Below are 18906 nucleotides of genomic sequence, written 5' to 3'. Positions count from 1 at the left end.
CTCCCCCGCCAGATCAACGCCGTGTCTTTTTTTTAAATATTTTTTTATTCTCTCCGGGTTTTTTTTCCACACCAAAGTGGGTCAATGTGTAAAACACTCCTAACTTGGCAAGCACATGAAGACCATGAAAGCAGACCTTTCCAAGGAGCAATAACATGACGCAATGGTACAGTCGCTCAGCAGCACCCCCACCCCCACCCCACTCACCCCCCACCCCCCCCTACACACACACACACACACTCTTTCACACACACACATTCTTGTATTTGTTACCTTCTTGAGACGTGAGAAAAATGCCTCCCTCTTTAGGACCAGCCTTTCTAGATATATAAAGATGTGTATTTACAACATTAATAATATATACATACTATGCAAATATAAAAAAAGCTTGTTGTGAAAAATGAGTTGGAATTTCACAAGAAAAAGGTCACAATTTCACAAGAAAAACTTAACATTTTAGCAGTATTATAATAAAAGTCGTCATTTTACTCAACACAAGTCAAGATTTTACAAGAAAAACTGAACATTTGTGCAATATTATGATAAAAGTTGGAATTCTATAGTCAATAACAGTCGCAATTTTACAAGAAAAGCTTAAAATGTCGGCAATTCTATAAAAAGAGTCGTAATTTTACTCGACAAAAGTCACAATATTATAAGAAAACTTTAAAATGTGGGCAATTTTATAATAATAATCAGAATTTTACTTTTGTCATCATTTTACTCCAAAAATGTCACTGTTTTACAAGAACAACAAAAACATCTGCAACATTGTGATAAAAGTCAGAATTTTATATGACAAATGTCACCATTTTGCATTAAAAAGTAATACTTTTACATTATAAAGTAATATATTTTACGAGAAAATATTGCAATATTACAGGACCAGAAAGAATATGACAAATTGTTCCCAATTTTATTTAGAAAAAAGTCGACACATTGTGAGAAAAAGACTGCTTTTAGTTATTTTTTAAATTCATTTTATTTTTTGTTTGTAATTGGTTTTTAATCTTCATTATTTACTTCAAGTTATTACAGTATGTCTCTATATACATATTTTATTTTTATTTTTTAATTAATTTTGGCCAAAAGGGGTGCATTCAAATGTCTCACACACTTGTTATTTCATATGTTGGCCAGAGGGGGAGAACTTCACATTTTTAAACACACTTGTTATTTCATATGTTGACCAGAGGGGGAGCACATTTATGTTTATGTTGATGTCTCAAGAAGGGTAGAAATACAAGAACACACAAACACACACGCACACACACACACACACACACACACACACACACACACACACACACACACGTATATATATATATATATATATATATATATATATATATATATATATATATGCAAATCGTTTTATAGATATAAATCAAATCGTTCTTTTACTTACAATTTTTTTTTTACTTGCGAATAATTCTTTTTAGTTAAAAAATAATTCTACAAGTTAAAACTTTTAGCAGCAATATTATTGATATATATATATATATATATATATATATATATATATATATATATATATATATATATATATATATATATATATATATATATATGTATATATATATATATATATATATATAATTGCAAATCGTTTTTTTACTTCCAGATTTTTTATTTATATATATATATATATATATATATATATATATATATATATATATATATATATATATATATATATATATATATATATATATATATATATATATATATATATATATATATATATATATATATATATGTAACGAAATTTCGTTGTTATCTGTACTGTAAAGTTCAAATTTGAATGACAATAAAAAGGAAGTCTAAGTCTAGTCTAATATAAATGAGAATCGTTTTTTTACTTACAATTTTTTTTATTTTTTACTTGCGAATAATTTTTTATTAAATAAAAAAAACATTCTTCATGTTAAAACTTTTACCAGTAAAATATTATATAAATATATATATATATATATATATATATATATATATATATATATATATATATATATATATATATATATATATATATATATATATATATATATATATATGCATATATATTTTTACTTGCAGAATTAGTTATTTTTTTATATATAAATATAAAAAAAAATGTACTTGCAGATTTTTCATACATATTTATATATATATATATATATATATATATATATATATACATACATATATATATATACATACATACATACATATATATATATATATATATATATATATACATACATATATATATACATACATACATACATACATACATATATATATATATATATATATATATATATATATATATATATATATATATATATATATATATATATATATATATATATATATATATTTATATATATCCGAATTTTTTTTTTTACTTACAATTTTTTTATCTTTTTGCGAATTTTTTTTAAAATAAAATAAAAAAAATTGTACACGTTAAAACTTGGCAATAATATTATTTTTATATATATATATATATATATATATATATATATATATATATATATATATATATATATATATATATATATATATATATATATATATATATATATGCAAATCGTTTTTTTTTTACTTACAATACATGAATTATTTTTTATTTCGGATAATTATAAAAAATAAAAAAAATAAAAAAATGTAAAGTTAAAATTTTGGTAGTAATATTCCAACACAATCGCACCTGTAATTGACATTCTACAACGACAGGTGTCGCTGATGAGCTAATTTAATGCCACCAGAGCTACTCTCATTTGCGCATGGTGCCCTTTGCCCAAAATGGAAAAGTAAAAGAAGCGGGGTGGGTGAGTAAAATGGCGAACAGAAACGTACCCCAGAATGGACTTACCCCTGAAAGTCTCGGTTCATTAAAGGGTCCAAAGTGTACCCATTTTGGACCTTTCCAGACCCCCTAGGACCTGAATGGGACCAGTTGGTAGGAGATACAGACCTTGCAGCCTAGTTTTTAAGGACAACATTTGTTGTCTGCTGGGACTTGCATTGCATTGCATTTTCTGTGGCATGTTTCACGTGGCACTAAGAAGTGAGCAGAGAGCCACACTTTAGCCACACCTTCGCTCACCTTCTCCGCCAGCAGCTCCCGGATCTTCCCCGCTTGAAGGCGGAACCTGAGCAGCTGCATCTCCAGGGCCACGCAGCGCTTTTGCCAATCCACGCCGGACGCTCCGGCAACGCTGCCGCTCTCCAACATGCCGGCCATGGCGAGGACTCTCCTGCCTGTCCACAACAAAGCACTGGCTTCAATTTAGCACCAAAACTCTGTTGTTTGCTAACGTGCTAACAGACGTGTTCCCCTCGCATCTGGCAGGGGTGTGGCGTCAGGGGCCAGCAAGACCTTCTCTGCTGGCCTGACATGACCAGAAGTCATGATCATGTCAGCACTCAGCGCACCTGTCATTGATGAGCTTCCCGGGCTTCTTAAGCCAGTGCAGACCTGCGTTCCGGGCCAGAACGTAATCATCTGTTCGTGTACCGTAAGCCGACTAACACTGCTGTAGGCACTCTTTGCTCTCTTTGCTCTCTTTGCTCTCTTCCCCGTGTTATTGATTGTCTCGTGTCCTCATTGTCGCTCCAACTGCAGACGTCTGTTCCCGCGTTGACGAGCTGTGTGTCTCGTCATTCCTGGTTCCTCTGCTTCCCGGACCGCCTCTTGGATCTTGACCTCCTGCCCCCCGCTATATCCCCCGACTTCCTGCTTGCCTCACGGATCTACGAGCATGCCCTGCCCCTTTTGGACTTGCCTCTCGCCTAACACTCAGGTAAACACTCAGCAGTTAATTACTACACATAGTCTCACACCATACGCTCTTGGATTTTTGTCACACTCCATTCCCTTGTTTATTAATATTATTGTTTTGTTATATTATATATATATATATATATATATATATATATATATATATATATATATATATATATATATATATATATATATATATATATATATATATGTATATATATATATATTGTAAATATATATAATAAATATAAAGAGCTAAACTACGCCCCCTTGTTGTCTGTGCCGTCTACTCCCCCCAGTACGCAACAGATCATAATTAACCTCTTAAGGCCCAAGCTGTTTGTTAACATGCTTTTTTTTATTTCTCTTTGCTATTTGGGCTTATTGGACCCTAATTAGAATAAAAAGTAAGTATCATCTTTTGATATGATGTACTTAGTCCATAAGTACACAAACGTGTACTTCATGTTTAGTGACATGCTAATTCTTATTTTTACACTTTTTTTTCTCCAAATTCCATTGTATATATATATATATATATATATATATATATATATATATATATATATATATATATATATATATCTATATATATATATATATATATATATATATATGTATATATATATATATATATATATATATATATATATATATATATATATATATATATATATATATATATATATGGTAACACTTTAGTATGGAGAACATATTCACCATTAATTAATTAATTAGTTGCTTTTTAAAGTAACAAAGACTTAATTTACAGTTATCTGGACACTAGGGGAACATATAAGGGTTAGGGTTAGGGTTAGGGTTACTAATAAGCAATATTTCTGAGGTTATTGAGGGAAGACTGTTAGTTAATGGCTTACTGGTTGTATAATAAGGCCATGCAGAATAAGGCATTAATAAGTACTTAATAATGACTAATTAAGAGCCAATATGTTACTAACTTGCATGTTAATAAGAAACTAATTAATGGTGAATATTTTCCCCATACTAAAGTGTTACTATATATATATATATATATATATATATATATATATATATATATATATATATATATACCTTTTTGACCTTTCTCTTTTTGTTGCAGTGCCTGGTGTCTGAGTATCTTATTCCCTCCTGACTACTTAAGCTCTCCAGTCCCTGCGCTCAGCGCCAGTAGATTCCTGATGTTTCACCTTTCCCAGTCGTTTTCGTCTCCTCTGCTTCGTCCCCACTAGTGTTAACCTTTTGTGTGCATCCTTAGTTATGTTTCCTCACTCCTTTTGAGTGCGCTTCTTGTTATTATTGCAAGTAACACAGTAGTAGTGATATTGTACAAGTAATATATACCTCCAAGTGGCGAAAAGGGCCGGATGGACTTGAGAAAAACACCACATGGTGGAAAAAATGTTGCCATCTACACCACAGGACCAGAAGGGCTTTTCACTCTGCTGATGATGATTCACCAAAACAAGTCATGAGTAAGCTCCGATAAACTTGAAACACTTCCTCTTTCCTGTGACACACACTATCAACGTGCATTAGGATCCACAACAGATGGATTTTAGCTTACACACACACGCACACACACACACACACACACACACACACACACACACACACACACACACACACACACACACACACACACACACACACACACACACACACACACACACACACACACACACACACACACACACACATTCTTGTATTTGTTACCTTCTTGAGACCTGAGAAAAATGCCTCCCTCTTTAGGACCAGCCTTTCTAGATATATAAAGATGTGTATTTACAACATTAATAATATATACATACTATGCAAATATAAAAAAAGCTTGTTGTGAAAAATGAGTCGTAATTTTACTCGACAAAAGTCACAATTTTTTAAGAAATACTTTAAAATTTTGGCAATATTATAATAATAATCGGAATTTTTACTTGGCAAATTTATGACAAAAGTCATAATTTTACTCAAAAAATGTCACTATTTTACAAGAACAAAAAAAAACTTGGCAACATTGTGATTAAAGTCAGAATTTCATATGACAAATGTCACCATTTTGCATCAAAAAGTAATAATTTTACATAAAAAAGTCAGAATTTTACGAGAAAATATTGCAATATTACAGAAACGGAAAGAATATGAGAAATTGTTCCCAATTTTATAAGAAAAAAAGTCGACACATTGTGAGAAAAAGACTGCTTTTAGTAATTTTTTTGTTTGTAGTTGGTTTTTAATCTTCATTATTTACTTCAAGTAATTACAGTATGTCTCTATATACATATTTATTTTATTAATTTTAACCAAAGGGGGCGCGTTTTAATTTCTTACACACTTGTTATTTCATATGTTGACCAGAGGGGGAGCACTTTTAAAAGCGACACACAGCCATTTTGCATTAAAAAGTAATAGTTTTACATAAAAAAAGTAATAATTTCACATAAAAAAAAGTAATAATTTCACGAGAAAACATTGCAATATTACAGAAACAGAATGATTATGAGAAATTGTTCCCAATTTTATAAGAAAAAAGTTGACAAATTGTGAGAAAACGACTGCTTTTAGTTGGGTTTTTTTTGTTTGTAATTGGTTTTTAATTTTAATTATTTACTTCAAGTTATTACAGTATGTCTCTATATACATATATTTTTTTAATTTTCTTTATTAATTTTGGCCAAAAGGGGGGTGGGGGGCGTTTCAATTTCTTACACACACTTGTTATTTCATATGTTGACCAGAGGGGGAGCACTTTTAAAAACGACACAGCCATTTTGCATTAAAAAGTAATAGTTTTACATTAAAAAAAAAAAAAATTTTACATTAAAAAAAAGTAATAATTTCACGAGAAAACATTGCGATATTACAGAAACAGGAAGATTATGAGAAATTGTTCCCAATTTTATAAGAAAAAAGTTGACAAATTGTGAGAAAAAGACTGCTTTTAGTTGGGTTTTTTTTGTGTGTAATTGGTTTTTAATCTTCATTATTTACTTCAAGTTATTACAGTATGTCTCTATATACATATTTATTTTAAATTTTCTTTATTCATTTTGGCCAAAGGGGGGGGGGGGGGGGTTTCAATTTCTTACACACACTTGTTATTTCATATGTTGACCAAGGTCAATTTGAAAAATCCTTCCTTTTTGGGACCACCCTCATTTTGATAGATGTCACCAGCAGGGGGTGCAAATGAGACATTGTCTATTAGATGCAATGTTATTGGGACCATGATTTATGTCATCACTTGTTCACACCCCCTCATGTGGAAGATACTTGTCCTTCTTCATGTCTCAAGAAGGCTAGAAATACAAGAACACACACACACACACACACACACACAAACACACACACACACACACACACACACACACACACACACACACACACACGCACACACACACACACACACACACACACACACATTATTGTATTTCTTACCTTCTTGAGACCTGAGAAAAATGCCTCCCTCTTTAGGACCAGCCTTTCTAGATATATAAAGATGTGTATTTACAACATTAATAATATATACATACTATGCAAATATAAAAAAGCTTGTTGTGAAAAATGAGTTGGAATTTCACAAGAAAAAGGTCACAATCTCATAAGAAAAACGTAGAATTTTGGCAGTATTATAATAAAAGTCGTCATTTTACTCCACGCGAGTCCAAATGTTACAAGAAAAACTGAACATTTGTGCAACATTATGATAAAAGTTGGTGTTTTACTCAATAACAGTCACAATTTTACAAGAAAAGCTTAAAATGTTGGCAACTTTATGAAAATAGTCGTAATTTTACTCGACAAAAGTCACAATTTTATAAGAAAACTTTACCATTTTGGCAATATTATAATAATAATAATCTGAATTTTTACTTGGCAAAATGATGACAAAAGTCATCATTTTACTCAAAAAAAGTCACTATTTTACAAAAACAACCAAAAAAAATTGGCAACATTGTGATAAAAGTCAGAATTTCATATGACAAATGTCACCGTTTTGCATTAAAAAGTAATAATTCTGCATTAAAAAAAGTAATAATTTTACGAGAAAATATTGCAATATTACAGAAACGGAAGGAATATGAGAAATTGTTCCCAATTTTATAAGAAAAAATTCGACACATTGTGAGAAAAAGACTGCTTTTAGTTATTTTTTATTTGTTGTTTGTAATTGGTTTTTAATCTTCATTATTTACTTCAAGTTATTACAGTATGTCTCTATATACATATTTATTTATTCAAAAATAATAATAATTACGGCCAAAGGGGGCACATTTCAATTTCTCACACACACTTGTTATTTCATATGTTGACCAGAGGGGGAGCACTTTTAAAACCGATACTTTGCCTATTTGAAAAATCCCTCTTTTTTAGGACCACCCTCATTTTGACAGACTTCACCACTAGGGGTGCAAATGAGACAGTTTTCTTTATTGGGGACCATGATTTATGTCATCACTTGTTCACACCTCCTCATATGGAAGATACTTTTCCTTCTTCATGTCTCAAGAAGGGGAGAAATACAAACACACACACACACACACACACACACACACACACACACACACACACACACACACACACACACACACACACACACACACACACACACACACACACACACACACACACACACACAGACAACAAAACCTCAGCAGGGAAGTAGTGTGTCAGAGGGAGTGTGTGGGGTTCATTCGCTCGCAGGTCAGCAGCTTTGCTTCTTGGCCAAATAACCTTCCCTACCAAGCTCCTCCTCTTCCTGCCTCCTCGCCATGCAACCCCTTCTTAATTACAAGGCGGCGTTGAAACGGGACCCCGGCCGGCACAATGGTGTCTTTCTGCGTGACCCCCCCACACCCCCCACACCCCACCCCCCCAGAATGGGGCGGTCAGCAGAAAGGAGGCAAGAATGTGGGAATGAATGGACTGAAAAAAATCCGGGCAGAATTTTGTGGTAAAAGTTTGCAGTGGTTTTTACACCAAATTCATGGAGCGTATTTTCCGGACCATAGGGCGCATTAAAGGAGTCATATTATTTATTATTATTTTATAAATGTAAAAGACTTCCTTGTGGTCTACATCAGTGGTCCCCAACCACCGGGCCGCGGCTCGGTACCGGTCCGTGGACCGCGGCCGCACAATAAATAAAAAATAAAATAAAAATAAAACTTTTTTTTTTTAAATTAAATTAATATAAAAAACACAATATATACATTATATATCAATATAGATCAATACAGTCTGCAGGGATACAGTCCGTAAGCACACATGATTGTATTTATTTATGACAAAAAAAAAATTAAAAAAAATAAATTACTAGCCCCTCCCCCCCTGGACCGTGGGACAAATTTTCAAGAGTAGACCGTAAGTACAAAAAGGTTGGGGACCACTGGTCTACATTTTTGTACTTATGGACCGGTCAACGCAAACATTTTTTATTTATTTATTTTTTTACTAATCCCCACCCCTCCCCCGGTCCATGGGACAAATTTTCAAGCGTAGACCGGTCCATAAGTACAAAAAGGTTGGGGCCCACTGGTCTACATTTTTGTACTTATGGATGCTTGAAAATTTGTCCCACAGACCGGGGCGGGGGGATAAGTAAAAAAAAAAAAATGTTTTATTATTTTTTTTTTTAAATTAAATGAATATAAAAAACACAATATATACATTATATATCAATATAAATCAATACAGTCTGCAGGGATACAGTCCGTAAGCACACATGATTGTATTTCTTTATGACAAAAAAAAAAAAAAAATACTAGCCTCTCCCCCCCCGGTCCGTGGGACAAATTTTCAAGCGTAGACCGGTCCATAAGTACAAAAAGGTTGGGGACCACTGGTCTACATTTTTGTACTTATGGACGCTTGAAAATTTGTCCCACGGACCGGGGGAGGGGGGGGGGATTAGTAAAAAAATTTTTTTTATTTTTTTTAAAATTTTTTTTAAATTAAATTAATATGAAAAACACAATATATACATTATATATCAATATAAATCAATACAGTCTGCACGGATACAGTCCATAAGCACACATGATTGTATTTCTTTATGACAAAAAAAAAAAAAAATACTAGCCTCTCCCCCCCTGGACCGTGGGACACATTTTCAAGAGTAGACAGTAAGTACAAAAAGGTTGGGGACCACTGGTCTACATTTTTGTACTTATGGACCGGTCAACGCAAACATTTTTTTTTTTTTTTTTACTAATCCCCACCCCTCCCCCGGTCCGTGGGACAAATTTTCAAGCGTAGACCGGTCCATAAGTACAAAAAGGTTCGGGACCACTGGTCTACATTTTTGTACTTTTGTACCACGGACCGAGGCGGGGGGGATTAGTAAAAAAAAAAATTTTTTTTTTTTTTTTTGTCATAAAGAAATACAATCATGTGTGCTTACGGACTGTATCCCTGCAGACTGTATTGATCTATATTGATATATAATGTATATATTGTGTTTTTTATATTGATTTAATAATTTTATTTTTTTATTTTTTTTATTTTTATTTTTTTTTATTTCTTGTGCGGCCGTCGGTCAACGGACCGGTACCAGTGGTTGGGGACCACTGGTCTACATCAGTGTTCCCCAACCTTATTGTAGCTGTGGACCGGTCAAAGCTTGAAAATTTGTCCCACGGACCGGGGGGGGGGATTTTTTTTTTTTTTTTTTTTTTTTTTTCATAAAGAAATACAATCATGTGTGCTTACGGACTGTGATTTATATTGATATATAATGTATATATTGTGTTTTTATATTGATTTAATTAAAAAAAACAACCAAAAAACAGCAAACTACCCATCAAATTCATAAAAATGACATTATATTTTATGTCGTTCTTTAAAGCATATTACTGTAAAAGTTATAATTAAAAAAGGATGTAAAATATAAGATATTAAAAAAACGCTATATTTTACGGTAACATTTTGTAAATGTAAAGTTTTTACTGTAAAACCGACAAGTCTACTTAAAACAATTCAAATAATCAATAATGAAATCCAATTCTCTGTTACAAGCGGCCCTCTGATGCCATGTGGCCCTCAATGAAAGCCACTCGGACGTCCCTGCAGTCTAAATAAATAAACATCATTTTTACATTCTTACAATTGTTGCCATTTTTTCCCTCCTGTAAAATCTACAGACTATTTTCAACAGCGTGCAGTTATTTTGTACCAGGAAGAGAAGCAACTTCTTGAAGAAATGTTCAGGTCTCCCCCCCCCCCCCCCCCCCTCAGGCCGCCTTGAAAAAAGTGAGCGCGCCCATTCGGCGAACCCGATGACCGACGCGACGGAGAAAAAGGAAAGCGAAGTTAAACCGGACAGAAAGCCGAAGTTCTTCAAAGTCCGGCAGCTGGAAAGAACTGCAGCCTGCAATTAGCCCGCACGTAAATGCAGTTCTTGCTCACTAATTACTAAGTCCTGCTTCTGAAGGGTTTTAGCTTGCTTTTTTCCCCGCAGGCAGACCGCTGGACCCGGGCTGGACCATCCGGGACTCCTCCGAGTCTCTTTGATGTCAAGTCGTGGGGAAAAGTCATCACAAAGCAGCAGTGATGGGGAAATGAGGCCTCGGTGAGCGTGTGGCACACTCACTAGCTGTAGTGACACTGTGTTGCGTTTCCTAAAGGTCATCCGCCATCTTAGATGGAAAAAGTCATTGAAGAAGAACTACATTTCTGTCATTTGTAAGCCGAAAGAAGCGCTTCTCTTGCCGCTCCACAGTCATGTGTTGTTTGTTTCTTAAAGTGACACACACACGGGAGTATATATGTGACAACAATGTCAGGCCAGCAGGTGGCATTGTTGGGAAGATTGGCCATCCACAAACAAACAACGTCATATGTAAAGATGGTAGAGCAAGGCTGTGGGACGTCCAAAGCAAAGGCGCTACAACAATGCTGCGGGATGTCATAATTGAAGACAGTACAACAATGCTGTGGAATGGCAGTAGCAGAGACGGGATGTGAACCGAGGATGTCATTGTGGCTTTTGCAGCCCTTTGAGACACTTGTGATTAAAGGCTATGTAAATAAACTTTGATTGATTGGTTGAAAGAAAGTACAACAATGCTGTGGGATGTCATAAGCAAAGGCGGCACAACAATACTGTGGGATGTCATACGTAAAGGCGGTAAAACAATACTGTGGGATGTCATAAGCAAAGGCGGTGTGGGATGTCATAAGCAAAGACGGTACAACAATGCTGTGGGATGTCATAAGCAAAGGCGGCACAACAATACTGTGGGATGTCATAAGTAAAGGCGGTACAACAATACTGTGGGATGTCATATGTAAAGGCGGTCCAAAAATGCTGTGGGATGTCATAAGTAAAGACGGTACAACAATGCTGTGGGATGTCATAAGGAAAGGTGGTACAACAATGATGTGGGACGTCATAAGCAAAGACAATACAACAATTGTGTGGGATGTCATAAGCAAAGGCGGTACAACAATACTGTGGGATGTCATAAGTAAAGGTGGTACAACAATGCTGTGGGATGTCATAAGTAAAGGCGGTACAACAACGTTATGCGATGTATTAAGTAAAGGTGGTACAACAATGTTGTGGGATGTCATAAGTAAAGGTGGTACAATAACGCTGTGTGACATATTAAGTAAACGTGGTACAACAATGTTGTGTGACATATTAAGTAAAGGCGGTACAATAACGCTGTGGGATGTCATAAGTAAAGGCGGTACAACATCGTTGTGCGATGTATTTAGTAAAGGCGGTACAACAATGCTGTGGGATGTCATAAGTAAAGGTGGTACAACAATGCTGTGGGATGTCATAAGTAAAGGTGGTACAACAATGCTGTGGGATGTCATAAGCAAATACGGTACAACAATGCTGTGGGATGTTAAAAGTAAAGGCGGTACAACAATGCTGTTGGATGTCATAAGTTAAGGTGGTACAACAATGCTGTGGGATGTCATAAGCAAAGGCGGTACAACAATGCTGTGGGATGTCGTAAGTAAAGGCGGTACAACAATGCTGTGGGATGTCATAAGCAAAGGCGTTAAAACAATGCTGTGAGATGTCATAAGTAAAGGTGGTACAACAATGCTGTGGAATGTCATAAGTAAAGGTGGTACAACAATGCTGTGGGATGTCATAAGTAAAGGTGGTACAACAATGCTGTTGGATGTCATAAGCAAATGCGGTACAACAATACTGTGGGATGTCATAAGTAAAGGCGGTACAACAATACTGTGGGATGTCATAAGTAAATGCGGTACAACAATGCTGTGGGATGTCATACGTAAAGGCGGTACAACAATGCTGTGGGATATCATAAGTAAAGGCGGTACAACAATGTTATGCGATGTATTAAGTAAAGGTGGTACAACAATGGTGTGGGATGTCATAAGTAAAGGTGGTACAACATCGTTGTGCGATGTATTTAGTAAAGGCAGTACAACAATGCTGTGGGATATCATAAGTAAAGGCGGTACAACAACGTTATGCAATGTATTAAGTAAAGATGGTACAACAATGTTGTGGAATGTCATAAGTAAAGGTGGTACAACATCGTTGTGCGATGTATTTAGTAAAGGCGGTACAACAATGCTGTGGGATGTCATAAGCAAATGCGGTACAACAATACTGTGGGATGTCATATGTAAAGGCAGTACAACAATACTGTGGGATGTCATAAGTAAAGGCGGTACAACAATACTGTGGGATGTCATAAGTAAATGCGGTACAACAATGCTGTGGGATGTCATAAGCAAAGGCGGTACAACAATGCTGTGGGATGTCGTAAGTAAAGGCGGTACAACAATGCTGTGGGATGTCATTAGCAAAGACGGTACAAAAATGCTGTGAGATGTCATAAGTAAAGGTGGTACAACAATGCTGTGGGATGTCATATGTAAAGGCGGTGCAAAAATGCTGTGGGATGTCATACATAAGGCGGTACAACAATACTGTGGGATGTCATACGTAAAGGCGGTGCAAAAATGTTGTGGGATGTCATAAGCAAATGCGGTACAACAATGCTGTGGGCTGTCGTAAGTGAAGGTGGTACAACAATGCTGTGGGATGTCATAAGCAAAGGCGGTACAACAATGCTGTGGGATGTCGTGAGTGAAGGTGGTACAACAATGCTGTGGGATGTCATAAGTAAAGGCAGTACAACAATGCTGTGGGATGTCGTAAGTGAAGGTGGTACAACAATGCTGTGGGATGTCATAAGCAAAGGCGGTACAACAATGCTGTGGGATGTCGTGAGTGAAGGTGGTACAACAATGCTGTGGGATGTCATAAGTAAATGTGTTACAACATTGCTGTGGGATTTCATAAGCAAAGACGGTACAACAAGGTTGTGGGAGGTTACAAGCAAAGGCGGTACAAAAATGCTGTGGGATGTCATAAGTAAATGTGTTACAACAATCCTGTGGGATTTCATAAGCAAAGACGGTACAACAAGGTTGTGGGAGGTTATAAGTAAAGGCGGTACAAAAATGCTGTGGGATGTCATAAGTAAATGTGTTACAACAATATTGTGGGATGTCATAAGTAAAGGCAGTACAACAATGCTGTGGGATGTCGTAAGTGAAGGTGGTACAACAATGCTGTGGGATGTCTTAAGCAAAGGCGGTACAACAATGCTGTGGGATGTCGTGAGTGAAGGTGGTACAACAATGCTGTGGGATGTCATAAGTAAATGTGTTACAACAATGCTGTGGGATTTCATAAGCAAAGACGGTACAACAAGGTTGTGGGAGGTTATAAGTAAAGGCGGTACAAAAATGCTGTGGGATGTCATAAGTAAATGTGTTACAACAATATTGTGGGATGTCATAAGTAAAGGCAGTACAACAATGCTGTGGGATGTCGTAAGTGAAGGTGGTACAACAATGCTGTGGGATGTCTTAAGCAAAGGCGGTACAACAATGCTGTGGGATGTCGTGAGTGAAGGTGGTACAACAATGCTGTGGGATGTCATAAGTAAATGTGTTACAACAATGCTGTGGGATTTCATAAGCAAAGACGGTACAACAAGGTTGTGGGAGGTTATAAGTAAAGGCGGTACAAAAATGCTGTGGGATGTCATAAGTAAATGTGTTACAACAATATTGTGGGATGTCATAAGTGGGACGACTTGAGCAAAGCGAGCACAACACTACAGGACACCCTAAGTGAAGGGGGCACACCGATGCCGTGGGACTCCATAACAATGATGTGGGACGTCACTGTTGTTTTGGTTGTGAAATACTTTGATCACAGCGGGGGAGTTGTCACCTTTGACCCTGCGCGTACACAAAGCAAGAGCGTTGCCATGGGTTACGGCGGGAGTTCATCTCAGGTGGGGAGAAAACACACTTTGTCAGTGTTGGACCACCCAGGAAGGACCAGAAGAACCCTGCAGACGGACCGGAGAAAACACACACACACACACACACACACACACACACACACACACACACACACACACACACACACACACACACACACACACACACACACACACACAAACACACACACACACACACACACACACACACACACACACACACACACACACACACACACACACACACACACACACTGAGCTTGCAGCTGCAGTGATGTCAGCCATTAATGGGCAGGGTGATATCATCCCGCCTCGTGTTGCCGCGTGGATCCCACAAAGTTGTGCGCCTGTGGCACGTTTTTTTGTGGCGTGACAATAAAGTTCCTCGAAACCCTGAACGCTTCGTGATCAAAGATGGGACGACAATAGCGCAGAACATCAGAAGCAAAGATGGTGCAACAAGGCTGTGGAACGTCATACATAAATGTGGTACAACGACACTGTTTTGTTGTTTGTGCACGCAAAATGTAGGACACGATTTGGTACAGCAATGTTGTGGAGCGTGATGAGCAAAGATGGCACAACAATGTCATGGGACGTCATCAGCAAAGATGGTACAACAAAGCTGTGGGGCGTTGTAAGAAAATATGGCTCAACAGTAGTGTGGAATGTCATAAGCAAAGATGGTACAACAAGACTTTGGGACGTCATAAGCAAAACATTTTCAATTCTATGGGACGTCATAAGAAAATATGGTACTACAAGGTTGTGGGAGGTCATAAGCAAATATGGTTCAACAGTACCCTGGAATGTCACAAGCAAAGATGGTACAACAAAGCTGTGGGACGTCATAAGCAAAACATTTTCAATTCTATGGGACTTCATAAGAAAAGATGGTACTACAAGGTTGTGGGAGGTCAGAAGCAAATATGGTTCAACAGTACCCTGGAATGTCACAAGCGAAGATGGTACAACAATGCTTTGAAACATCATAAGCAAAGATGGTACAACAAAGCTGTGGGACGTCATAAGCAACGATGGTGCAACAACGCTGTGTGACCTCAAACAAATGTGGCGCAACAAGCTGTGGAATGTCACAGGCAAAGATGGTACAACAATGCTGTGGAACCTCATAGGCAAAGATGGTACAACAAAGCTGTGGGACGTCATAAGCAACGATGGTGCGACAACGCCGTGTGACCTCAAACAAATGTGGCGCAACAAATCTGTGGAACGTCACAGGCGAAGATGGTACAACAATGCTGTGGAACATCATAGGCAAAGATGGTACGACAAAGCTGTGGGACGTCGTAAGCAAATATGGCTCAACAGTACTGTGGAAAGTCATAAGCAAAGATGGTACAACAAGACTGTGGGATGTCATAAGCAAAACATTTTCAATTCTATGGGACGTCATAAGAAAGGATGATGCAACAAGGTTGTGGAACGTCATCAGCAAAGATGGTACAACAAGACTGTGGGACGTCATAAGCAAAACATTTTCAATTCCGTGGGACGTCATAAGAAAGGATGATACAACAAGGTTGTGGGAGGTCATAAGCAAATATGGTTCAACAGTACCGTGGAATGTCATAAGCAAAAAAGGTACAACAAGTCTGTGGGACGCCATAAGCAAAACATTTTCAAATCTATGGGACATTATAAGCAACGGTGGTACAACAAGGTTGTGGGAGGTCAAAAGCAAATATGGTTCAACAGTACCGTAGAATGTCATAAGCAAATATGGTACAACAAAGCTGTGGGACGTCATAAGCAACAATAGTGCTACAACGCTGTGTGACCTCAAACAAAGGTGGTGCAACAAAGCTGGGGAATGTCACAGGCAAAGATGGTACAACAATGCTGTGGAACATCATAAGCAAAGATGGTATAACTGAGCTGTGGAACGTCATAAGAAAAGATGGTACTACAAGGTTGTGGGACGTCATAAGCAACGATTGTGCAACAACGCCGTGTGACCTCAAACAAAGGTGACGCAACAAAGCTGTGGAACGTCACAGGCAAAGATGGTACAACAATGCTGTGGAACATCATAAGCAAAGATGGTATAACTAAACTGTGGAACGTCATAAGAAAATATGGTACTACAAGGTTGTGGGAGGTCATGAGCAAATATGGTCCAACAGTACTGTGGAATGTCACAAGCAAAGATGGTATAACAAGGCCGTTGGACGTCACAAGCAAATATGGTACAAAAAAGCTGTGGGACGTCATAAGCAACGATGGTGCAACAACACCGTGTGACCTCAAAAAAAGGTGGTGCAACAAAGCTGTGGAATGTCACAGGCAAAGATGGTACAAAAATGCTGTGGAACATCATACGCAAAGATGGTATAACTAAGCTGTGGAACGTCATAAGAAAAGATGGCACTACAAGGTTGTGGGAGGTCATAAGCAAATATGGTTCAACAGTATCGTGGAATGTCATAAGCAAAGATAGTACAACAAGGCTGTGGGACATCATAAGCAAAACATTTTCAAATCTATGGGACCTTATAAGCAACGATAATACAACAAAGTTGTGGGAGGTCAAAAACAAATATGGTTCAACAGTACCGTGGAATGTCACAAGCAAAGATGGTACAACAAGGCTGTTGGACGTCATAAGCAAATATGGTACAACAAAACTGTGGGACGTCATAAGCAAATATGGTTCAACAGTACCGTGGAATGTCATGAGCAAAGATGGTACAAGTCTGTGGGACGTCATAAGAAAACACATTTTCAAATCTATGGAACGTCATAGGCAAAGATGGTACAACAAAGCTGTGGAACGTCATAGGCAAAGATGGTACAACAATGCTGTGGGACGTCATAGGCAAAGATGGTACAAAAATGCTGTGGAACGTTATAAGCAAAGATGGTACAACAAAGCTGTGGGACGTCATAGGCAAAAATGGTACAACAAAGCTGTGGAACGTCATAGGCAAAGATGGTACAACAATGCTGTGGAACGTCATAAGCAAAGATGGTACAACAAAGCTGTGGGACGTTCCACTGTCTAGTTACTAGTAAAGGTTTCAGTTTGACTCAGGCACGGATGACTTGGATGACAGGGTGTGATGCCACCTAAGAGGTGTGCTCCTAAATTGTCCTCCCTTCATTATATCTTCTGGTCTTTCTTGCTGTTTGCCACCCTGCACTCTCTCTCTCTCTCTCTCTCTCTGGCCACACCTTTCCCAGCATGCATCTGTGCTGTGTTGCAGGTTAATGACCGGGTTGGACAAACTGACCACCGTCATTATCAACCCTGACATTCCTCTCCTCTGAGGTGTAAACATGCTCTTTGTGTCCGTCAGCAAACGCAGACGCTTCCTTCCTTAACCCTTGGCTCCCCACAATGTGGTGCATGTTAGGAGGGCCCCGGGGCCCCCAAAGTCTTGCAGCCATCAACATCTTAAAAGTAAGTCAAATATACGTATTTACTTTCAACACTTCCATCTGTAGACCAGGAGGGTCAAACTATTTGTTATAGCGCGCCACGTCGCTATTATGAGGGCCCTCAGAGGGCCACTCTAAATGATGTGGCAGACGTCATTAAATGGTGTGGCAGACGTCATTAAATGGTGTGGCAGGTCACTTGAAGGATGTGGCAGACGTCATTAAATGGTGTGGAAGGCCACGTGAATGATGTGGCAGATGTCATTAAATGGTGTGGCGGACCGTGGACCACTCCTTAACCCTAACCCCAACCCTAAGCCTAACCCTAACCCTAACCCTAACCCTAACCCTAACCCTAACCACAGAAAATAATGTAGCGGACCACATAAGATAATGTGGCAGACCACATAAAAATATGTTGCAGGCCACAAAAAATAATGT

At 37.3% G+C, this 18906-nt stretch overlaps 1 protein-coding gene and 1 long non-coding RNA gene across 2 annotated transcripts in view; one reads left to right on the top strand and one right to left on the bottom strand.

Moving 5' to 3' along the window:
• plekhh1 (pleckstrin homology domain containing, family H (with MyTH4 domain) member 1) overlaps window positions 1–18906 on the bottom strand; it is a 78841-nt gene that overhangs the window by 53336 nt on the left and 6599 nt on the right. The window contains exon 2 of the mRNA XM_062040075.1: window positions 3092–3246. Within this exon, the coding sequence (XP_061896059.1) occupies window positions 3092–3229 (138 nt within the window). The 5' untranslated portion in view covers window positions 3230–3246. The remainder of the gene's footprint in view (window positions 1–3091; window positions 3247–18906) is intronic.
• LOC133645216 (uncharacterized) lies at window positions 5125–11534 on the top strand. The gene is made up of 3 exons (XR_009824928.1): window positions 5125–5244; window positions 11003–11152; window positions 11226–11534. It is a non-coding gene; the product is annotated as an uncharacterized LOC133645216 (long non-coding RNA).

This window comes from Entelurus aequoreus, linkage group LG03, assembly GCF_033978785.1.
Source record: "Entelurus aequoreus isolate RoL-2023_Sb linkage group LG03, RoL_Eaeq_v1.1, whole genome shotgun sequence".
NCBI lineage: Eukaryota > Metazoa > Chordata > Actinopteri > Syngnathiformes > Syngnathidae > Entelurus > Entelurus aequoreus.
The sequence above is the reverse complement of the archived record's forward strand: the minus strand, read 5'-3'. Positions and strand labels throughout refer to the sequence as shown.